Source organism: Pezoporus flaviventris, unplaced genomic scaffold, assembly GCF_033815535.1.
Source record: "Pezoporus flaviventris isolate CSIRO_AGI_PZ_B2104156 unplaced genomic scaffold, CSIRO_AGI_Pfla_v1 ptg000025l, whole genome shotgun sequence".
Classification (NCBI taxonomy): domain Eukaryota; kingdom Metazoa; phylum Chordata; class Aves; order Psittaciformes; family Psittacidae; genus Pezoporus; species Pezoporus flaviventris.
Genome location: NW_026892573.1, coordinates 25,308,449 through 25,332,889, shown reverse-complemented (window position 1 = coordinate 25,332,889; position 24,441 = coordinate 25,308,449). Strand labels below are relative to the sequence as shown.

Here is a 24,441-nt window from a genome sequence, read left to right as displayed (position 1 = left end):
GCAAGGAGTTACTGAGTGGGACTTCAACCTTGTTTTCAGTGGGGCTTATACAGAAAGCTTCATACTGATCCTCTGTGTAAGGCCAAATTTCATCACTAGTTCCCAGACTTGCAGTGAGTATATTATAACTGACAGTTAAGCATTTTTATAATGGATTCAACCCATGATAGTTGTATTTGTGTTTTCAAGTCATCCTGCTTCAGGAATAATGCTGTTACCACCACTTACCTGGGAATGAACATATACCTTGCAAAAGATTTTCTGGTTTTGCAGCAATAGTGTACACCCCCAATTTCTGCAGAGCACTCTGCCTTGAGAAGTCAGCAGAATCCTGCTCTGCTCCAGACCTCAAATGCTGACAGGGACCACCAGGACTTTGGAATAACTGTAAGTGGAAATTGAATTCTGGGTATTCATATGTAAATGGAAATAACTGATGTCCCATTGTGCTTTTGCTTTCAAAAAAAATGAGGAAAAAAAGAGAAGAAAACCCCCAAACATAATGAAGCATTTGCATATAAAAGGGCTTTTAACTCACATTCTTTGCTCATTGGTGATCTCTGGAAGCCCATTATTCTTTTCTGCTATAAAATTTTACACAGAAAAACATTCACATTTCTGGACAAGTTGGAGTTCATAAAAATAATTTATTCTCATTCATTTATTTCCATCGGATGCAGACCTTTCTAGACAGGGCAATTATTTCTAGACACCGGTGGGAGAACAATGTAAGCTTCTGTGGTGGTGTGGGGACTTCTTTACATTACCCTAACTAAAGGTTTAGAGATGCTATTTCAGTAGACAGTCTTATTGTAACAGCAAAGGAAATGAGGATGTCTTCAGTTTCTAATCCTGAGGGTGCAGCTTTGTGACTGGATAAGCAGGAGCAAACGGCTTATTCTTTTGAAGACTAATATTAGTCTTATTTTGTCTGCTGTAAATCTGGAGTAACTCCACAGATGCCAGTGGAGTTTCAATGCTAATCCGATGTTGTTTCCTCATCTGTAAAAGAAGTTAATGAGCTGCTTCTTTCTCGGGGGATCTGGCAAGGATATTTAGTTAATGTTTGACTTCACTCTGTAGAATGCTAATGTATTGTTATTGTTATTCTAAACTTCGTTCTGTGCGGGTGAAAGAAACAGTTAACACACAAGGTACTCATGCTTAACACACTCCGCCAAAGACACATCACGATATATTGGCTTTCATTATAACATCTCAAACAATTTTCCCATGACTGCTTTCATTAGGTAAGGAAGCCTGGTCTGTTCTATGAGGAAAGCAACCAGATGCACGTAAATAAATTAACACCAAAAGATTACAAAGTGTAAAATGCACATACGTCCTCCACTGTGCTGCTTGTTTATGGACAAGTCAAAAGGGAGCATTACAAATATAAAATGAATGGCTTCGATTCTGCCAAGTAATTTGTTGTTATATGTACCCTAAGAGAAAATAAAATACACACAGACAAAATGGTGGACAGATAAATAACTATTGGCAGAAGTGATGTGTGGCTTTCAAGCAATCCTTTTAACATTTTTCTGTCTCATTATTTCTGTATATAAATGAGAAACGTCTCTGTAAGAAGCAGCAAGGATAGCAGGGCAGGAAAACCTTAGTACATGTCTAAGCAAACAGGAATGTAACTGTTTAATCCTTAGTAACTCAGAACTAGCAATTTATGAAGTGATCATGGCATGGGACACTGTCACAAAGCAAGTAGAGACCAATAAAACTGCAATAACAATATTTCCACTCCTGTTCTGGGGCATATGGTGATAGTTCTCAGTGCATTTTTCCAAAATGGGTTCATTATTCCCATTTTGCAGCTGTTAAAATGATCCCACTAGGAAAAGTGCCTTCCCTAAACACATCAGCAGGTGACAAGGTAGAAGGAAGCCAGGCAGCTGAAAACAGGGGAGAAGAGGGTGACAGTGGGGCTGCTCCTTGCTCTTGCAATTGGAAAGAGAACCTTGGCCTACCAGCTCCCATCAGCCATCCACTGGCATTAGATGAAAGATAGAAAACCAAAGGATACCACATAAAATAGCTTCAGCGTATTAGAGAACCCTTCCTTGTGAAAGACTGCCTCATGTTTGGATCTTCCTTCTTTTCCCCAAATACCACTCTTCTCAACTGTGTGTCAACACATTTTGCACTGTGCCTCCAACTGACAACTTACCAGTTTGCTTTGTTATCCCTTCTGCTAGTGCTGCAGTGATGAGGAGGCCAAATGAAATCTTTCCTCTGTGTTGTTCTCCTTGCTGTAATCTTTCCAGGGGGTCAGCTATGTTCTCTTGGATTACATCTGTAGAGCACAGCTTTCCATTGTGGACCAGTTCGGGTTTGTGTAGCTTGCAAGGTCTAGTACATGGTTAAAGCTTCCTTCTGTCCTAGCCAGCATGACGGTGTTCCAGAGAAAAACATGTTAAACCAGCTCTGTATTAATCAAGAATGTTTTTACACTGAACTCTTGAGCTGGCAGTGTTGCTGGAGTAGCTTAGGCACCAGCTGCCAAGTATTTATATGGGATTTCCAGCTGGCTTGTTCAATTCATGCTATGATAGCTACATTGCTACTGGCTCCTCAGTCATCATGCTACTTACCTTGGTTTTATTAACATGATATAAGAATATGCTAGACTTATCTTTGTTGCCAAAACATTTGCAAGAAAAAACAAAGATATTACAACAATCATTGGAAATTACACACTGGGGAAACATTTTCATTCCAAAATAAGGCTTTTGTATATTCATGCGCTAAAAAGAAAAGAAGCAACAATACTTCCTAGGAAGTTTTGATTTAGGAAGGAAATCAATAAAGTAACTTTTTCTGTAGCCTCTGTAAATCAGCAGTAGCACTGGGTTGGCCAATTTGTCCTGAAACTGAGCTCATTAAATCTAATTGGACACGCTGTACAGCAAAGAATCATATGATAAACCTATGAATTTTATGTCCAATTAGAAAGACACACTGATTCCAGTGGTGGATGTCTGCCAAGATACATTTAACTGAAGTGTGCATGTGGGTTAGATTAATAGATTTTGAGACAGAATCAGCCCTGACAACAAGGAAGTCATCTATTATAGGCAACAACTCAAGATCACAGCAAAATTGCTTTTTAAAAGGAATCATAAACTCTGGAAAATGTTCATTAACACTTACTAGCTCTGATTTAAATACATGGCTTAGTAGAAGAGATGAGGATTTTCTTAATATTTTGTAACTTTACTGTAGTGAATCAAAATGAATGAGCACATGCCTTGCAAGTAGGAAATAAGGCTCATGGTGAAAAGCAAAGGGAAAATGCACACTTAAATGCTGAAAGGATGAGATCCAGAGTGCCTGTTTGTGCTCTTGCAGGCATCACAAAGCCTGGTCTCAACAAGGTGAATCAAAGAACTGAAACTACGTATGTAAGGTCCATGTTCTCAAAGGAAAGAATCAGACGCTTCCCAGGGTAGCCAAGAATGCCACACAAGGGCTTGGTGGCTGGGCAGTATGAAATCCTGAAGATAACATGTCTGAGCACTTCTCTTTTCCGGGACTTTAGAGCATCTGCCCACCCAGGATACATAGCACAGAGCCTTATCCCATCTGTAATGGCCTAATCGAACAGGGCTCATTCTTTCTAGAGGAATGTAATGGCTGAAGGACAAGCCTAACTTGGTGTCTCAACTCTCTCATTAGCTTTGAATGTTCATCTCATGATTACCTAATGTAAAATGTATTGATATTTCAGAGTACAGGCAAGAAGAATTCAATCTTTGCCTGACTTCCAGGTCCCTCCACCTTTCCTCCAGAGCCTGGCACTGCCCTGTCTGCTTTCCTTCCAGTCTCATTCCTGGGTGCACAGCAGCCCAGACAGCACAGGACGTGCCTCAGAGAGGCTTTCCTAGCCTTAGAGAGGACATATGCAGGCTAAGGATCAACCCCAAACTTCCACTGCTCTGGGTAACTGCTTTGACCACTAAGCAACAGCACTAAAGAAGCAACAGTAATAGCACTTTCAAATAGGGTAACTTGGCTGCCATGCTTTACACTGAAAAAAACACAGTCCTTGTATGATACAAGTTTATAGCTTACTTAGTCATTCCTGGTTGCATCATCCCAACTTCCTGTCTTTAGGCACTGAAGGAATGTCCCTAGAACTCCTTCTGGCTGCAAGGTACGGAATGCCTTAACAGCCCAGGATGTGTTTGCACACTCAGTGTTGGCTAAAAAGAAATAGTTTCTTGAGACCTTGGCACAGGGTAATGCTTGCATGGAGAATTAGATCTCCCAAACAGGATGGTCGATTGTTGAGATGGCAATGGAGTGACCATTGCAAGGAACAGCACCATAACTGGATCATGGAATCCAGCTTCTTAAACCACTGTTTTGCTCAATTCTCAGATAATTTAACTGGCCAGTGGTGCTCCAGCACATACATGATCCATTCCTATAGGGGATCTTAAACTCCATACAAAACATCTCCTAACTGTCGTAAGTATCACAAAGAACCTATGTGACTTGTTTTGTATATGTAAGAACAGTTTCTACTACCTGTGTACAAATGCCTATGTAAAGTTTGGTCAGTTCTGCAGCAAGAACCATGTAAGGGAGCCTCCTGACCACACTCTCCACTCAGAATGTCAGTCAACACATGTAGGCACATAAACTGATTTAGGGACAGCAGGAGCTGTCTGGGGAAATCTCTAGAAATGTCCAAAATACCTACTGGAGAGCTTCTGTGGAAGCCAGATTTTAACTGTGAAGGTTGCTAGAAGTCCAGTCAATCACCTTGGCTCAGGTGATTGTTTCAGTCCGTTGTTTCAGATCTGTCTAAATCATAGAGGCAGATGACTGGCTGGGGAGCTCCCAGGGATTTCACGATTGAAGAGCTCTAGGTGTGCATACAGGAACAGCCCTGATACCCAGCTATAGCGCAGTTGCAACTGAAGGTCACACCTGCATTTCATACTTGAAACTTCAGCTCCGTAGCTCTTGCCTCATTTCACTAGCCCAGTACCCAGGCTGTAAGGTCAGAAACACTTCAATATGCTGCTTCAAATGCCTCCCTTCTCTGGATCAGGATTTCTCAGAACAAAACCTCATATTAAGTGTTTAGTAAGGGAACCAGGGTATTAGAATAGAGATTAAAATACCGCATCTAATATGAAAGCTAGCAAACAAACAAGAAACATACGTTTTCAGTAAACCTAGAGACCTGTACAATTCCATCACTACAATATCCGAATGAGTCATTGCCTTTATACATGATTAGTATTATCATCAATTTATATTTGGGTAACTGAGGCTCAGGGTTTTTGAGGGTCTTCCACTAGCTCAGGCATTCTGCTCTTACTTGAGAATTTTTTCTACTACTGTTGCTTTTACAGATAAGAAAAGAATTTCAAACACACCAACCTTGTCTAATTCTCTCTCCTTTATTCTTCAACTACTTTTCATTCACACAGAATAAAATGTCACACTTAGCAGAGGACTGAGCAATAGACCTGAGCACTCTGGCAAGCACTGACTGGCCTTGCGTGCATAGAATTCAACCTTGGTCAGTCTTTTTCATCCCAACAATACCACTGTCTGGCAGTGATTCGTGCCTAGCTGTTCTCTGCCACCTGCAGTGGAATGAGATGCCTGACCAGCCATCCCAGCCTGCGCGAGAGGAAGCTAACAGATAATGTGCAGTAGAGCTTTATTTTGTCCCCAGTATGTGTTTACTCTGCATCACAGCAAAACCATTTGTCAAATATTAATTGAATTCTCCAACATTTGGCGTATTTGCATAACTATTATGAAATGGAGCATTATCTCCCTTGGTATTATACCCACTTCCCTTAGCTGGTGTCTGTTTGATCCATTAATCATGTTTCCTGTATCCTCCCACAGAAGCTTAATTGCTCACATCCTGTAGAACCCACTCACAAAGAAAGAAATTAGCTCTATGTAAATCTGAGGCTATTACCTTGCCTCTATAAATGTGAAACAATGAAATTATCCTCAACAAAGGACAGTGATAAAATTCCAGATGAGCACTGATCACCCAAGGAAGCAGATGGAGGCAATTTTATTAAGCCAGTGGGGAAAAAATATTTTTGCACTACCAAGGACGTTACTGGGGAAATGATGTCCATGTCTTCCTTCACAATGGCTGATGTCCCTTCTACTGACTTCAGTATTACTTTAATATCTGAAGCAAAGGGTCAGCTTTAACCCCCAGGTGTAAGTCCTTCTAGGAAGATGGGATCATCTGCCTCTTCCTCTGAAGTCATGCCTCACTATTCATTTCACCATAGAGAGAGTGAGCAGATGACTGTCAGGCTGGTCTCCAAGTGTCTGTTCTCTCTCATCACAAAAGAAAGTAGTAGTGTGTTTCGGGCATTCCCCTGTGCAGTTGATGTATTGGATGTACTTTGCGTACATTGGATGTTGACTTGTATTAAAAAAAAATGTAATTCCTGAATCTTATTCAGGTTTAGATTCTGAACCATTCAGTCCTGTCAACAATAGAACTCGAGCATGGGAAGCCATCAAGTCTAGAGGCTCAGGGATCCGCAGGATTAAAAAACGCTAACTAACTTCCTCTAGACTTTAGCAGCTTAGCAAGGCTTTTCAGGATCAGACTCTGGGACTTAGTTCCATTTATCAGATCAGTCACAAAGAGACTAAGCCAAGATCTCACACACAAAAATCTATGACCTTGCAAAAACCTGAAACTCAGACTGCAGTTTATCAAACTAGCACCAAGTCATTGATCACCTTCCCTTCCATTCTCTTCTCTCAGGCTTGACTCCAGTTTACCTCTTTCCTCATCACTGAAGACCCTTTGGTTTTTTCACCCCTTCTTGGTTTCTATAATATTTAGTAAAATTCTATCAGAACATGTCTCCATGTCTATATACAGACTGATTTCTGTTAAAAACGGTAAATTGGGAGCAGTAAGAACCAGTGTATCACTGCTCCATGTTCACTGCTTTCTTCTAAACACAGTTGTTCACTCTGGAGCTTTTCCAAGTTCCTCCTCTTGGTGCAAATTCATTCTCATTCCTTGTAAATTTTTCTTCACTATCCGTTCCTTTTGTAAGGGTCTCTTGGAAACATATTTCCTCCATAAAGCTTTTTAATGACTCCATCTATCTAATCGGTTTCTTTCTCCTAAAGAAAGCATCAAAGCTAATTTGTGGTAGAAGTGTAACGGGGTGTATCACAGGTCTGATCATACAGTCTGTTTGATTTACACTGTGGAGGTCTTGATCAAACCAGGATCCACTCTTTTTCCACTGGGGACATTTTGCTGGTATTTCATAAACAATATTCAGATATTATAACAGATATCCAAGGATAGTAACATGTGCTTTCCTGAAGGGAGACCTGCATTCTGGATCCTACCTTCTATGTCACCCACTGTCAAAGTCATCAGAGAGACAGCAGAAGCAGTAAGGAAGTACCTAGCACACATTTTTAGTTGCTTTATTTCAAGGCCAAGTTCAATGGGGCTTTGAGCAGCCTGGTCTTTTGGAGGGCTAGAATGAGATGATCTTTAAGGTCCCTTCCAACCCTAACCATTCTATGATTCTATGTATAAATAACTATTATGACATCAAAGGGATTCTGAGATTCTGTGATTGAATCGGTCATTCAGTTGGCAGGACCTGACTATTTACTTCTTTATGATTTCATCCAGAACCTTTAACCTCTTCTGTGGCAATTTGTAGACTTAAAGCCCTAAGCTATTCTTCAGGATGTTCCTACATTGATTTTATTGCTTAAAACACAACATTTGAATGTACATCTGAGGAAAACTGAAGCTTGTGAAAACCCCAGCACCTCCTGTATACAAAGTGATAAACACGAGCAATCAAGAGGAGGCAAACAATACAAAACAGGACAATTCAGAGGGGTGTAAAGGTAATGATTTTAAAACGGGGGAAAACCAATTGTTTTCTCACAGTTTCATTTGTACCTCATGCTGAAAATACGATGCTTACTACTAATGTAGGACTAAACTAAAAAGGCATTTTTAATCACATAAGGAGGTCTTTTTCTACACGGTGAAATATTAAGCCATTTGAGAGATCTTGCTGGAGAAGAATCTGTTATTGAAATACCAGAAAATCCACCAGAAAAGTCTGTTTTCTGCTTGAAACTACTTGCAATAAATCAAGTAATGTTCAGTATAGTTTCTGAAGTTGAATAAAAGTAGATATTAAAAGAAGAAATGAAGCAAGGTTAGCCAAAGGAGATATGGCACAGTAGCTCAGAGAAGCTGGCAAAGGTCAGCTGTAAATTCACTGGACTGAGCATAATTGGCCTATCTGTGCACAGAGTTACTGTGCATATTATAACAACTGGAGAAAGTTCTATGTATGGCTCCGAGGCTGAACAAGAATTCTAGTAAATGAATGTACACCCTTCAAGTTTGTGTTGTAAAATTGTGCATATGCTGGCATCAGTGGGAAAATAGGCAGAGTGGTTCAGAGGACATGCAGCACTACAGCTACACAGGGCTCCATTTGCTTGTAAAAGCCCAAACCCAGCTCAGTTCTGTTAGTTTTAAGCATTGGGAGTTCATTTGTTTGAGAGTTTGAGAGCCCATTTTAAAATCACCTTATGCAGCACCATGGTCTATGCATGAATAAGAAGTTGTTAAGCACTTGGTGCTGCTCAGTCCCAAGGCTGGTTGTTTTCCAGAGATCCAGGCCATTAAGCTGGGTTAAGGATGCTGAGTGGAGTCCCAGGGGCCTTCCTGACAGAAAACGGGCATTGCTTGAGGTTGCTTTTGGCTCCCTAATATCTTCTGGACCAATGCAATAAGAAAGCATGCGATTTTTTTCTGTAGGACACCACCATTTATATCTTAGACCAGATCTGAGTTTACAGCTATTTCTTTGTCTTTTCATGACAGTGATTTTCTATTTAATTTAACTACATGTAATTATCCTTTTACCAGCTCCTTACCTTTCATGCCTTCTATTTTATTTCATTTTTCTTGTTTAACTATAACATCTTTTTTTTCAAATAGAATCTGTACATTGAGAATTTTTTGTCCAGGCACAGCTGTGGATACAGTCGCTTTGGTACTGGAAGGCATAGATTTCTATTAAATGACACAGAGTATAATAACAAAGCTACCCTTCCACATCCGTCAAGAAAATTTATCTCCAAATCAGTCTCAGGCAGAGACTATTATAGGTTCTGCTCGCATGGGCTGACCATAGTAGATTAGTCAGTCTCAAAAATAAAGCTTAGCCCTTTTTCCTTGTTAGGAAACTCCATCCATGTTTGCAAAGCTTACACATAAAAACCGTGCTTAATGCAAACTATTTAACAAAAGCACTTTGCAGCTTTGAGACTGTATGAGCTGGAGGATTACAAACGTTTGTCAAACCACATCTTGTTAGTTCCCAGTGGTCATAATAATTAGATATCCGATGTCAGGTGCTGAAAGAGATAAAACAGCATGGGAGAAGTAATCACAGATCAAACCAAAATGAACCATAGGGAAAGATGTGATAATGTGGTGTGTGGCATAGAGCAATATACAAAATGCAGAGAAAGACCTGTTCAAACCGACAGCTAAGTTCTCATTTCATTCCAATACGTCAATGATCAGCAAGGAGACAAGAAACTGAAAACTGCATTACTGTCTGATGAGGTGTTAGAAGACTTGGGGCAGGAGTTTAGCATCTGAACATGACACTTTCTTTAAAGCTCTCCTTTCAGAGGTTTTCAAGGAGAATACTTAATTCACACAGGGTGCCAAGTCCTGCACAAGGGTGAGCTGTCAGGTGGTTGCACTGTTCCATTACTGGATCTCAGGAAACCTATAAAACCAATGCTTCCCTGCTGAAGATGCAGAAAAGCCTGCAAGGTCGTCCTTCCTTTGTGAGAGTGAGAGACATGAGTGAATTTCTAATGAAGAAAGAAGCAAGTGCTCCTGTGTGGCACGAAGAGGTACAGGTTGTATATGCTGGTCTACTCGACCTGCCTGTGAGACAAGGAGTCTTTTCTCTCAGGGCACACAAAGGCAACTCCAGTCTTGCTGATCTTACATTCAGACTAAACATTCCCACAAAGCACACCAAGGCAACCTGCCTGTGCCAACACTTCCTGCTAGTAGTTCATCAGGTGATGGAATAAACATCCTCTGTGGTAGCAGAGTATGGACAGTCCTACTCTGAAAAGCCATTTCCTGGGACAGCAGAAGGCTGGTACTGTGATTTTTGCACTGCAGTCCACCTCAGCAGCAGGTTTCACAGTTATGCAAGCCCTTAGCGACTTCAAACCCATGAAATGAAAATGTTTTCTTTTAAATCTAGGTTTTCACATAGATTCACACCGCAAGACATTTTTTTTATGTATGGCAAGTGTTCTGTTCCTGAAAAGAAATTCAGATTTCCTCCAGCTATCTTGGGAATTTGTAGATAACTCCTCCATGTATCATTCTGGTCCCCCAGGAGAAATGTGACTGGGAACTGAAGCACAGGGGAGCCATTATCTCCAGTTTTATATATTCTGGCTAGATGCACCGATACTGCAGCATTGCTATTCACCTTTTATCAAAGGAACACCATCTACTTCACAAGGGGAAAGAATTAATGTAGGCCTGTGGCACTGTAATTCAAACAGGTGTAGTAAAAAGTAAAAACATTCCAGTATTAAAATGACTGTTTACTAAACCCCCTTTTTCTTTCAGTATATGTAATTTAAGTGATAGCAGAAGTAATTCTGCAATACATTGACCAGTGAACACCCTTAAACAAAATTCTTACTCAGCAAATGTAGGTTTCATAACATCCCTTTTTTCAGTAGTATAATTGAGGAGCATATATTTGACCTCTTTCACATTTTATAAGTAGAGGATTCTAAAAATCTGTAATCTCAGTTACTCTCTTAATAGACTGTTAAGGTTTGTTTTTACCTGTTGACCTGCAGGATAAAGCTTTTTAGAAGAGATGTTTTTGTGGAGAGCACTGCCATAATGAAAATGCTGAAGGACAAAAAAATCCAATAAAGGGACTGGAAAACCTATTTGGAAGTGCAGTGCTCAAGTGTAATTTATGCAGTATGCATACCGTGAAACATCTGGGTGTCTTTAACGTACAATCCGGTATTAGCTTGGTACCAGCAAGTTGCAAGCACTTGACAGACAGGAGAAGTCTGTGAATAAGGCAGCAGTTTAGCATGAAAATGTGGAAGGCAGGGAAGAAGGCCCACTCAGCTGCTGTTGCCTCTTCTTCCTGCACTTACATCTTTTATTTGCAGTTCTGTGTTTTTTCAGCATATTTCATTATCATTTGGTTCATCCACATATACCCTATCACCAAGTCTTACCAAGTGATCACAGCTTTCCTGGTTTCCATCCCTTGGGGCACAACATAGTGGGTTATTACAGCAGTTAGCTCCTAGTATAAAGTTATTTTTTCCCTTTTCTAGAAGAAACTGCCTTAGAAAGTAGCTACACTTCGCCCTCTCATTTCTGCTTGAGACGACCGCTCATCTCTTTTGTACTTGACCCATTCTTGTTTCTTCCATTTTGCAGCAGCAAATGGGAACGTACTCAATGCAGAGAAACCATCTAGCAAGGCCTCTGTTGCTTCATCCATAAGTGCAGAATTGTTTCTCCCCACATGAACATAGCAAGTTTTTTTGCTCAGCATTATGTTCCTCGTGAATCCAAGATATACCATGACCCCACTTTCAAACCCCAGCTGCTGCAGGTCTGGCACGTGTAATAAGCAGTACTGTTAGAAAGAAAACTAAAACACAAGGGTAAAGCAAAGCAGCAGACTAGTATTGCTGCAGACATTAGTTAAAAAAAAAAAGAGGTTTATAGAAGAAAGATCAGCACTGGTTACAAGGTTGAGCCAGTAGCACAGACAACGCTCATTTACCTAAATTTACTCCTACTCACGGAGCGCATATAGAAGAGGTTAAATACGGAAGTTGCATTGAAGTACAACTCAGTGTTGGGCTTTATTCTGCTCCCTCACCACGTGCAGGTTAGCCCAGAGCCCTCCTACAGAAGCTTTGGCACTTAGAAACCCTGACTGAGGGCTGCGGATACGGTAGTGAGAAACTGACACCGATTTTCCCTTTTAAGCACATGTAGCAATTGCCTGATTAAGTGTGCAAAACATTAACCCCATTTAAGTTAGCCCTTCGAAAGGGGCTAAGACTGCGGATCACGCGAAGAGCGAGCTGCGTCCTTCCACGTCCACCCAGAGCCCCTTTTATACCCGCAGGCTTCCGCCCGCGGCGGCTTTCCCCAGTTCCCATTGGTCACTTACGGCATCTTTTCCCTGTTCCCATTGGTCACCAGAGGGCAGGGGTGGGGTTCGGCCCCCGTGGGAGGAGGAAGGTCGGCTCTTCCGCATGCGCGCTGGGGTTGGTGGTGGTGAGCGTCGAGGCTAACACTGCGCATGTGCAGAGGCTGATCCCGCCGTAGCTCTCGGTTTCCCGCTGCGCCCGCAGCCATTGGCTGCTGGCGGTGAGGTAGCGACAGGGGGCGGTGGTTGGTGGCGCCGTGAGGAGCGCGGGTAGGTGCGGGCTCCCCGCGGTGGGGTTGCTCTCTTGCTGTCCCTTCCCCCGGACCCGGGGCTGGGTGAGGCTGTACCTTCCCTTCCGTTCTCTCCGCATAGTCCCTCCTCAGCTCGGTTTGGTCCAGCGGCCGAGGCCCCGCGGCGGTTCCCAGAGATCGGGCCTCCAGGGCAGAGCTGCTGGGCGTGGGGACTCCGTTCCGGTCACTGCCCCTGAGGAGGGCGCCTCAGGGCGGGGCCTCGGCGAGGGGCTGCTTTTCATGGCTCTAGGAGCTGCTCTGGGTAGGAATGTGAGAGGCGTTAATGGTGCTCTCGGAACTTCTCTAGGTCCCAGGAAAGGCTGACTTAGTCTTACCCGTTGTGCTTTTACTGATGGCTTTGTGCTGCAACTGAATCTGGGCAAATGTTGGCTGCTTTACTGTGGCGTTTGCGTTATCTGCTTTTGGTTTATTTCTTTTTTAAGTGTTAGATCTAGACTTCGTATTGTTCATCCTCTAAATTTTTCCTTTCTTTATGGGAGGGGAGGAGGGAGGTAGTCATTTCCTCCTTAACTATGTGTATTGATAAACTTCTGGTTTTTACCTGATGAGTATGGGAAAGCCAGCAGGAAATATGATCTTCTATCCCTGTTTATCCTGTAATGAACTTGGGATTCATTGGTTTAATAACCCTCTACTAAAAGTATCTTGTGGATAATTAGAAGATGCTCCGAAGGCTGGAGCACTTCTGTGGAGACATGCTGAGAGCGTTGGGCTTGTTCAGCCTGGGGAAGAGAAGGCTCTGGGGAGACCTTAGAGCAGCTTCTAATACCTAAAGGGGCCACAAGATATCTGGAGAGGGGCTTTTTACAAGGACATGTAGTGACAGGACAAGGGCTTTAAACTGAAAGAGGGGAGATTTACATTAGGAAGAAACTCTTCCCTGTGCGCGTGGTGAGGCTCTGGCACGGGATGCCCAGAGAAGCTGTGGCTGCCCCATCCCTGGCAGTGTTCAAGGCCAGGTTGGACAGAGCTTGGAGGAACCTGCTCTAGTGGAAGGTGTCCTTGCACACGGCAGGGGGTTGGGACTGGATGAGCTTTAAAGTCTCTTCCAACCCAAACCAGTCGGTGATAATTATTTTGGTTTTACAGCTGACCTGATTTCTTTAGAATGTTTGTGAGATTTGTTTGTTTTAATTTATATACTGAAGAGAACTCTTTCAAAGTGTAACATGTGGTTAAATTCTTAGGGCTATGTGGATTTTTCATTTTTGTTCATAAGATTTTCATAACTGAACAGTGGCTTTTGAAAGTTTTGCTGCTTTGTTTTGGGAGAGTATTTTCAGGGATATGCATATTTAAACATCAAATAAATGCTTGAGGGAAGGGAGAAAATTTGGACTAGGCTGCTTATCAGGCTGAAAAAGTATTTTTTCTTTCTCCTTGAACCAGTACATCCTGGTTCCACAGCAAAATTTGCAGGGGAACAATGTTTGAAACGGCTGCTTAAGAAACCTTCAGTTATGGTTTTTAGTGTTCTAGTGAAATGCTTGGCATGCAGGCTGTTGGTGGAGTTTCACACCTTCAAGGTAGAAAACCTTGGACTGCAGTCAGAAACGTCAACAAACACAGTATCTTACAACTGCTATGAGAACATTTCACTATGAATCACCTATGTGCCCGCCTTGCTTTCATGTGCAGTAGCTTTTTGTTGGTTTTTTTTTTCTTGTTTTGTTTAATCTTCCCACGTGTTGGATGGTGTTCACTATTCACTTTGCAGTTTTACCTGTCAGGTCCACAGTGTAGAATGAGAATGTAAAGCTGTTGCAGTTTACTATATAGCATAATAATCAAAAGCAGTGAGTTTGTGACTGTGACAAAGATGGTGCCAATGTCATTGAGTACATTTGAAATAGACTTGAACAATTGTAGCTCATGCTCCTAAAGACTGTGATAGATTTGTAAGATGATGGCAATATTTGTTTGGATTTTTTTTTTACCTGGTTTACTTATCTAATTCATGTACAATTTCTGGTTTTTATGTTGTTCTCTCAGAAATTGATTATTCACGTTTCCAGAAATGAAGAGGAAAGTTGCAAAAGTTGGGCAATTGAGGCTTAGTCCTAATGAGGAAACCATGCTGCTGAAAGAAGAATATGAAAGGAGAAGAAAGCTGAGGCTGCAGCAGGTGTGTCTGTGGTTTTGCATGTTATTTTATTTAGTGATGTTACAAATAATTTAGGAAAATGAACTGAAAATTTTATTTCATGTAAGCTAAATCTCATGGTTGTAATATAGAATCATAGAATATGATTCTAGAATCATAGAATCATTTAGGTTGGAAAAAACCTTTAAGATCATGCAGTCCAACCGTTAACCCAGCACTGCCAAGTCCACCACTAAAGCATTTTCCTAAGTGCTACATCTATATGTCTTTTAAGTACCTCCAGGGATGGTAACACCACTGCTTCTCTGGGCAGCCTGTTCCAATGCTTGATAACCGTTTCAGTGAAGAAACTTTTCCTTACCTCCAATCTAAACCTCCTGTGGCACTGCCTGAGTCCATTGCTTCTTGTCCTATCACTTCTTACTTGGGCTAAGAGGCCAGCACCCACCTCACTACAATGTCCTTTCAGATAGTTGTAAGAGATCAGTAAAAGCTCCCCTGAGCCTCCTTTTCTCCACGCTGAACAACCTATGTTTCCTCAGCTGCTCCTCATCACCCTTGTGCTCCAGATCCTTCACCAGCTTTGTTGCCCTTCTCTGAACACACTCCAGCACCTCAGTGTGAGGTGCCCAGAAGTGAACACAGGATTAAAGGTGCAGCCTCACCAGTGCCCTGTACAGGGGGACAATCATTGCCCTGGCCCTCCTGGCTGCACTAGTGCTGATACTGGCCAGGATGCCATTGGCCTTCTTAGCTTCCTGGGCACACACCTGGCCAACATCCTCAAGAACTTTTCCTCTGTGACAGCTTTCCAGGCACTCTTCCACTAGTCCCACCCCCAATATTGTATATTAGATTTCCATTTAGTTTGTGAGTAACTTCCGTCTTTCTCATGTTTATTTACTACTAAGTGCATATTTTGCTCATGAAATGTCTGTTTGTTAGATTCGCTGGAACAAATGTTCCAGAATTTCTTCTTCCCTACTAGCTTCCCAGTATCCACCATTTTTATTTGGCTGTGAACATGCAGTTGTTTCTCTTCTGCTGGTGTGTCACTTGTGTGTCACCGCCTACAGTGTTCGAGGAGTTTTCACAGTGATCACACAGAAGCAATAAGACAACAGCTGCTAATATGGAACTTCAGAGCTTTCCTCCAGATGAACTGAATTGCTACAGTATGTCATAGCTCAAAATGTTTTAGGTATAGCTCCTTTTAGGATGTCTGAGCAGAGTACTTCTATGTTCTGAAGAACATACCTGTTCTTCAGGTATAGCTCCTTTTAGGATGTCTGAGCAGAGTACATCTATGTTCTGAAGAACATACCTGTTCTTCAGGTATAGCTCCTTTTAGGATGTCTGAGCAGAGTACTTCTATGTTCTGAAGAACATACCTGTTCTTCAGGTATAGCTCCTTTTAGGATGTCTGAGCAGAGTACTTCTATATTCTGAAGAACATACCTGTTCATCTCATCTTTCTACTGTTTCTGTGCTGCTGTTACACCACATGGCTATTTCTCCATTTCTCTTACTCTTTTCTTAGCCTTTGTCTGCTTTGTCCCACACAAGCTGTTCTGGTCTTTAATGTCCTCAAAAGATACATCTTAAAGATGTTTACTGTGTACTAGTCTTTCACCCCTCTTGGGCTTTTTTATATGTTGCATTGTAATAGAAGTCTTTAATAAATTATTGCATTGTGGCTTTGGGGAGAAGGATATTTCAAGCAGTTTTTGCATTTTATTTGCCAGTTGTATGTTGCCTTTGGACTTTGACAGAAACATTTAACTATGATTAAGTTTATTATTTAACATACAAAGTTTGGGAAAAGGTAACAGCAACTTTAAAGTATTTTCTGGACAGATGTCAATGGTATAGTAGATGAGATGGAAAGCTGAAAAGAGGGTAGAGTATGTTGTGGAAAGACTTGCAGTAAAAAGTAAGTTGCTGACAAAACATAAATGCTGTTTCTGCAGGTTAGAGAGCAACAGAAGTATATCGCCTTGCAGATAAGACAGAAGGTAAAGCAGAGGAGAGAAGAACAACTCCATCAATTAGAGGAGGCACTGAGAGCCGAGTGGCAGAAAGCGCAGGATGAAAAGATGAAAGCCTTAGAAGAATTTTATTTATCAAGCCTAAGGGCAATTGGTGAAGGTCACCGACAAGCCAAGGAAAATGTAAGTGAAACAGCTTAATAGTATTGTCAGAGAAATTCTGGATGCTCTAGAAATACCAGGTTTTTATATTCTTTATCTTGCAGCCCTAATACTCAAACCAGCAGCTTTGAAGAATGGAAGCTTCTTGGAAATGTTCATGTTCTTTTTTGCAGGTATCATTCCGCAAGACCAAGATTTAAATGGTCTGGCAGGCGCATTTGCTGAGGCTTTGGCTATGCAAACTCTTAGAGTTATTTGTGTTAGATTGTACACATATATGATAGTGTATATTTGTACTTGACTACATTGCACATGGTGAATTGTTGTCTCAAGTATGTCAGCCATACAATAACTCTTTTTCTTTACCATGTAACGGTATCTTTTCTGTGCTTAGGAAAATGCACTTTTTTTTTCTTCACTGCTCAAGTGACTTGGAAAGTCTTGGTAAGGGCTTCCGAGGCCTTTGCCTGTCAACTGGTTCACTTCTTAATTTTGCACCTATAACAAATTTACACTTCTTTAAAATCCTGTAACTTGTATAGGCTGTCTTTGAGAGCTCACTGAGGTTGTTAGGTAGAAATTTTCCACAGATCTGACACTGAGCCCGGTTTACAGAAATCAGTGCTACAGATTTCTTGCATGGATTTTGCAGGCTAGCTTACTTATGAAATTAATCAAGCTTTTAACCCAGCATTATACCTTTCCGTACTTCAGTGTCCCTAAATCATCTTTTGAAAACTCCTTTCTGATGCTAGGAGGGGTGAGTTTGTGGAAAACTGTGGTACCAGTGCCACAGAGAACTAATCATAAATGTTTCTGGTGAGACACAGTTGTTGTAGTTTATGACTGAAAGGTAGTAACATGTTTTCTCTTGTACAGCATTTGCTAAAATGGGTAAGTGTATTACCCTCTTCACCAGAGATGTAGAGAAAAGTTGAGGTTTCCACATTAATATTTGGTTACATTGGCTGAGGAATGTGGTAAATTTGCTGCTGTTGGTGGTAGAAAAGAGAATAAAGAGAGAAGAGAAGGAAAAGCTATTATTTAGGGTATTTTTGCTGTAATACTGTAGAAAGTGATTTTGAGCTTGTGATTCTTACAGCAGAACTTAATTTGAAATATCACACTGATAGTTTGAGGAGTAAAACCCTGTATTAAGTGCTTGTGATATTTTATTGTTAAGGAACCTGACTTAGAAGCTCTGGCAAAACAAGCAGAGGAAAGGAGACAACGAGCAGAGAAGAGGCACAGGAAAGCCTTGAAAGAGCAGAAATACCAAAAAGAAAACTTACTTCGTGAGCAAGCCCGGTATGCAATAACTCCCTGGTTTCATTAAGCACAGAGCGCATTTTACAGTGTCCCGAGGTGAAAGGCAGAAGTGCTTCTTGCGTTGAGCTTTTTGAATCTTGAAATTGTATGGGTTAGAGAATTAATGCTGGTGGCTAAAGCTCGTGGATTTTGGTAAGAACTAGTTTTAAGAACAAACTGGCCTTGCAGGCTCTCAAGAAGCGGGGGCCTTTCATTTTTCTGTTGCTGTTTTCAGTCGGGGTTGTTGACTGACAGCTATTCAGTGACATACAAAATGCAATATTCTCAGGCCAGTGCCTGATGGAGAGTTACCTGCCTGCAAAAAGGACTTAGTGCATTTGTCGTGGTCTTCCTTCTTAGCATGTTTGGTGGTTTTGGGAGGGTTAGGGTCTTTTAGTTTGCTTGGGTTTAAACAGACTGCACCAAACTTGGGCTAGCATGGAAAATGAACTGTGTAGTCTTGGGGACAGTTGCGCTTGAGTAAGAGCTGAGACCTATTGATTAAACACTTAATTTTGTCCACACTTGAGTAATTAAAAGTATTTGAAGTGCTGCAGTGCTTACCAAAAACCACAGTGAAAGGCAGGGATTTATCTTTGTGCTTTAGAAGCTTGTGTGTATTAATATTTTTGCATTGCTGCAACAGATAGTTTTCCAGTGCTGCCTGTCAGCGCAAGTTCTGTTGACTTTCCAGTGTGCTTGCCCTTTCCTATCTCCCAAGCATTCAATTCAAGTACAGCTGAATCTGTTTATTTTTAGGTTTGCCTTTTATTTTGCACAGTCATTTTTTGCACAGTTATTTGCTGTCATTGTTTCTTGAATTATTTTCCTTCTTTCTTCTCGCTCTTTCTTTTTGGGTGGGGATGTGTGCTCTGATTTTTTCCTCCCCAAGACGAACAAATGCACGTAAACATGCTCTGGAAGTAGAAAGACAAAGAGCAGCCAAAATTGCAAGCTTGCCACCTCCTCCACGACATCCTCTTGAGGTATGTATCCATGATTCCATAGTGATCGCAATTTCAGGATACCATAGAATGTAATGATTATTTATTGCTTCGATATCCAGAATTGCTGTTTGCATACATATGAGAGTGGTTCAGCAAAACCCAAGAAAATTACTGGCTTATGTGTTAGTAGACCTCTTACTACCAAGCTTTGGTATTGGTTTAGTTCTGTTCTCTTGTTGTGTGTGGATTTTTATCTCTTGTCATCTGAGATCCTATTTTTGTGGTTAATACATCATTTAAACTTTATCATGATTTCATTTTTATTTAATAGCCACAGTAGTGCTAAACTCTACAGTGATCTTTCTCAGCATGGACACACCACCTCAACATTCTAGATGATGTAACAGATAAAAAGACACAGTACTATATCATACTTGTAATCTAATAACCTCAGTAATGCATCTCTCTTTCCATTTTAAAATGTAGAATTTCCCTCTCGGTCTATTTTTTGACCAGGGCAAGCAAGAAGACTTTGTTCAGGTTTCTACAGGTTCTGGTGCATTTGTGATTGTGTTAAGATGACAGGTCTGGGTCAATACCTGGCTAGTTTGGGTCAGGTGTCCTGTCTCTGCTTCCTCCCAGCTTCTTGTGCCTCTCCTTGCTGTCAGAGCATGAGACTGAAAAGTCCTTGATTGGGGTAAACATTACTTTGCAACAACTAAAAGTTTGGTGTGTTATCAGCGTTGTTGTCAGACTATAGTCAAAACCAGCACTGCACCAGCTACTAAGAAGGAGAAAAATGACTGTTGCAGCTGAACCCAGGACAAAGTATTGCACAATCATAACTTCCTTTCCTGAAACTCTACAATGTGATGCATTTCCACCCGTGAACACGTTGTTTACTCACCTTTTCAGTAAACATGATTTTAGCTGGTTTTAAGAGAGTTTGCAAACAGCTGAATTTTCTACAGTACCTGGGCTTGCTTTTAATGAATTCATGTTTCGATAATGGCAAATCGAATCAACAATTCTGCAGACATGTTGGATTTATGTTGAGGAAAGATTGCATTGTTTAAACGTAGCACAGCATGTTAATGTGATTCATGTAAAGACTAGCTGAATTGGAGCCTTTTTCCTAGTTTTTGTATCTATAAGGATTTTAATCCTTTTGTCAGAGGCATATGTTGCTGGAAGGGCACAGGGTGAAGAATAGTTATTTTCTTGGAAGTGTAACTGGGTGTCATGTACTGCATGGGGTAAATGGGAAGTAATAGATGATTAGAGCTGTGGCTTATTCCCAGTTCTGTATAGAGAGAGAAAACAAAAGATGTTAACTGTCAATTTTAAGGGGGAGGGTGGGAAATCTGGGGCTTTGTCTTGCAAATGTATGACTCAAAAGGCACTGAATTTGAATTGCTTAACTTTAAATCCTGTGAATTACAGCAAATTACAAGGTCATCTGCATAAGCATGCTTATTTTCTTGAATCAATTTACATAAAGAGGTTATTAAACATAGAGCATCAGATTATGATTATAACTGTTGCAATAACAATTGAATAAAATTTCATAAAATGGAGCTTAGACAGTGTGGTTACTTACGACACAAGGAACATTTTCTTAATATACTGCAATTACTGTTACTTTGCAAAAGAAGCTTTTTTCCTCTAGATATCTTGCCATAACTTTAATTCTCACAAGAACAGCTTTTAGGAATTGAGGCCTTATTTAGTTAGCCCAACTGTTAAGTTACTTAATTGAAGTTAAACTGTAAACACCAATTTCTTGACAAGTGTCACAGACTCTTTATGAACTTCTTTTTTTTTTTTTTTATGGAAGTATATGAAGTATGGATGACTTTTTAACTGCAGTGTTCCACCGTGAGGTGTCATTATGTTACAAGTATAATTTTTTCAGCCTCCAGTGTAATTCTTGCATCTTCCCATTCTTGAATAGAATTCTGGAGATGCGATTGTAGTTCTTAATTACTGATTTGTTAGTTTCAGGTTTTATTTAATAGTTCCGAAGGCTGAGGTTTAATTACGTGTTCAGAAAATAACACAGTATAGGTCAAGCAGCTGGTGATGTGGCTAATGAGGTTTAGCCAGGGGACTTGTCTGTTTTAAGAGCTGTAATCGGTATCTACAAGCATTTATGTTAATTTTGATCTGTTAAATTACTATGATATATTAATTAAGAAAGTTAGCAATTTTTAAAATAGCATTTTGTACAAATGAAAGCCTTGATGGTTTGCTTTTATTTGTACATATCTTTTTTCTTTCCTACTAGAATTGCATGCATTTGCTTAAGAACCATAAAATCAGCTACTGATGTTCTGTTGGTAAGGCTGAAACTTAGTTGCTTGTTAGAGAATTCTTTTAAAGACTTGACTCTACAGTCTTTCTAAAATAACAGGATAATGCTGAAATTTGGAATGCCTCATCTTGCATAGAAAGAAGTTTTAGATTCCTGAGACTTAATGCTGCTCTTTGTATGTGTACATTTGTTTACAGTCATGTTGGCTTCAAGCCCCTGAGGCTACGAAGCTTTCTGGTTTAGTTGATGCAATAATGCTTTTTAAGGAAAAAGTCTAGGGAAGAGGAAGCTGAGAGAAAATAAATCGAGGAGATGTTAGAAGCACAAAGGGAGCTCCTACAGAATACTGCTTCCTAACCTAGCTACCTTACCAGAGAACTTCAGACTGAGCCAAAGAAGAGGGAAGGTCTGGTTGCTCAGTATTCAAACTCTTTAGCACAAGAGTTGGAATGTGATAGTGTACACAAAACTTTAAAAAGCAAACAAACAAACCCAAAACAAATTAAACCTTGTATTGTCTGAATGGATACTTTTCAGTGAAATTATGGAAAATGCTCTTTTCTCTGGTTAAACAATAAATTGGACAGAATAGTTCTGAGTTTTGTAAAGAAAGTCAGTATTTGAGAAGTGTTATTTTGCTGTTAGATATAATCATATTGTGGGTCTGTGGTTGCCCTGCTTTGAGGTGAGTGTGACAGCTGTTGTAAGTGGGCTTTATATTAGTGCATCAAACGCAAGTGCTTTTAAAGTAAGGTAATGATTTTGAAACATTAAGGTAGAGCTCTTGAATGTCAGTTTTTGTGAAGGAGCTTGCATTAGGCAGTTAGATGCTCTCAGTTATTAAGCCCTCTGGATCTGTCTTGTGCTGATGTCTTTTATTAGTTATTAAATGTATGTAAGGATTTAAACAGATATTTTCAGAAGAGAATTCAGGAAAGAATTTGGAGGGGTGGCTTTCTTTTAATACTGATTTAAGGCTACAGATCATTTATGTTCTGTTCAGTTGCTTTGCTAGTGATACTGTTCTCTGATACAGCTGTACTTGTACTTTTGTTCCTAGAATTTTGAAGTGAAAAAAGCTCCTGCAGTGAAGCCCTACAGTGCTGACAACTTTTCTGTTACACGTTACCATATTTCTGAACCTTATGTGGACAGAGAAGTGGATGGAGAGCAGGTGATTAACTCCAAGTGTTTGTGATACATACTTCCATAGATCTTTCTTGATGTTGCACGCAGTGTCTGGATATCAGCAACTCAGTCTTCTAGATCAGGTTGAAAAATATGAACTTGTATAAAGCAACCATGTCAAAACTTACTGATCAGAATCTGAGATGGGGAAACCTTGTAAGACCTTTCGTGTGCTCAGTCACTTGTGGGATCACACGTGACAGTCCCACATGAACAGACCTCTAAGGAGGTGAGTTCACCAGACTGGCATGACATTGGACACCCAAATCTGCTTTGTGGCTTATGCTAAATTAATAGTTACAGTAGCCCTGCTTTTTCTCTCTTTTTAGCTATGTACTCCCAGTTTTACATTGTATTTGTGTTCATCTTGTTCATGCAGTCAATGGTTTTGACTTCCAAACTGGCAGAAGTCTAACTGGGGAAGAAGAACGATGCCAAATGGGAAAGTTTGCTGAAGCTTACAATAGACTCAAACAAAGGCCAAAGATCAGAAGAAGGGGAGGAGCTGGAAAAGCAAGAGATGGAGCAAGAGCTTAGCTTTTAGAAGTGATTTTTTAATTAAGGCAATATTATTCAGAAGTGAATGAAACAACAGTTTGGCTTATTGTTAGTGTGAGACCACAGTCTGAGTGCCTGTTCTGGATCAGCACTCTCAATAAATTTGGTTTTGTGAGTATTTTCTGAAGTGCATTCATACAGTTTTAGGTTTTCCTAATGTTTGAAGGACTAGACACAGTAAGAAGAGACACTGTAGTTTGCTCAGCTCTGTCATGGAAGAAATCTAAAATGTTAAATTTTGTGGTCGTATTTATGTGCAATGACTTTTTTTCTTTCTTAAGTAAATTGTCATGTGTTGGTAAGGTTTTTCTTATTTAAAACACTTCAGATGTTTCTGGTTTCTCAGAAGGGAATATAAATGCTTCTGGATTCCTGCTTCCTCCTCACCTTGTTTAAAACAAATCCATGAGGATAGAAGTAGTCAATCTGTATGAACCATTTTATTGATTTTTACCTTGTAATGTAGGAAAAATAGCTACTCTGTTATAACAGATCATACAGATGATTGTCCCTAGTACAGCTTGAAAATAGAGCACTTGACACTTACACTTGTGTAAATACACGCATTTTTTCCGAAGGCTAGAAGCTAGTTTGGTCCTGCTTGCAACCAAGAACTATAAATCTTCCAGGGTGTTCATACGGCACTCTGTGTCTCTTTTAAAAGTGCTTTTGCTGCAGGATTATTCCCTTATTTATTGTTACATATGCTTTAAAACTATTAGAAAGAACTTAATGCACTAAACTATTGATTGACTGCCAGCCAGATGCTCGGTCAGCTGCTGAAGAAGAAGGAAAGCGTTTAGAGGAACTGCATAGGGAGACAGAAAGGGAGAGAAGAGAGCAGCTCGAAAAGGCACATGTCCGAGGGAGTCACGCCTTGAAGAAGGTCCATTTGGCTCAGGTAGGTGAAGTAGTTGTGCATGTTTTTAATGTCAGAATGACCAGTGTTAAGTAAACTGTACGTAGGTGATAAGCAGAGGAGTTACAATTACAAGAGGCAAATTGATGGGCTAAATGGAGTTTTCAGAATGTGTTAAAAACACCATCAAACTCTGGCTATCTGGAAAGAGGCAGAATGAAAGAACATGCTTTAATTATTGTTAACTTCATGTCTGACAGCCCTTAGCCAGTTGGTAATAATCAAGTTAAACCTTTTTTAATAGGTGATGAGGTCTACTTTTCCACATAAGCTTTAGCTGGAGTTGGTTATTCTGTGCTTTTTGGGGAAAAAAATTAGTTTGTTATTAAGAAGGCAACAGTTTGGTTTTAGTTTTGGAAAGCTTTTCCAA

The 24,441-nt window shown here is 40.4% G+C and overlaps 1 protein-coding gene and 1 long non-coding RNA gene across 4 annotated transcripts in view; one reads left to right on the top strand and one right to left on the bottom strand.

Annotated features, from left to right (window-relative positions):
• Positions 1–633: 633 nt before the first annotated feature.
• On the bottom strand, positions 634–2,750 carry LOC133271776 (uncharacterized). Its single transcript, XR_009744251.1, has 2 exons — positions 2,186–2,750; positions 634–1,002 (listed from the first exon to the last, which is right to left on the bottom strand). It is a non-coding gene; the product is annotated as an uncharacterized LOC133271776 (long non-coding RNA).
• An 11,820-nt stretch (positions 2,751–14,570) lies between these two features.
• The window catches only part of CEP295 (centrosomal protein 295), a 37,875-nt gene continuing 28,004 nt past the window's right edge, over positions 14,571–24,441 (top strand). For all 3 annotated transcript variants that reach the window (XM_061457914.1, XM_061457913.1, XM_061457912.1), the window contains exons 1-6: positions 14,571–14,708; positions 16,658–16,858; positions 18,021–18,145; positions 19,038–19,131; positions 22,467–22,580; positions 23,913–24,053. In XM_061457914.1, coding sequence (XP_061313898.1) covers positions 14,601–14,708; positions 16,658–16,858; positions 18,021–18,145; positions 19,038–19,131; positions 22,467–22,580; positions 23,913–24,053 — 783 coding nt within the window. In that variant the 5' untranslated portion in view covers positions 14,571–14,600. The remainder of the gene's footprint in view (positions 14,709–16,657; positions 16,859–18,020; positions 18,146–19,037; positions 19,132–22,466; positions 22,581–23,912; positions 24,054–24,441) is intronic.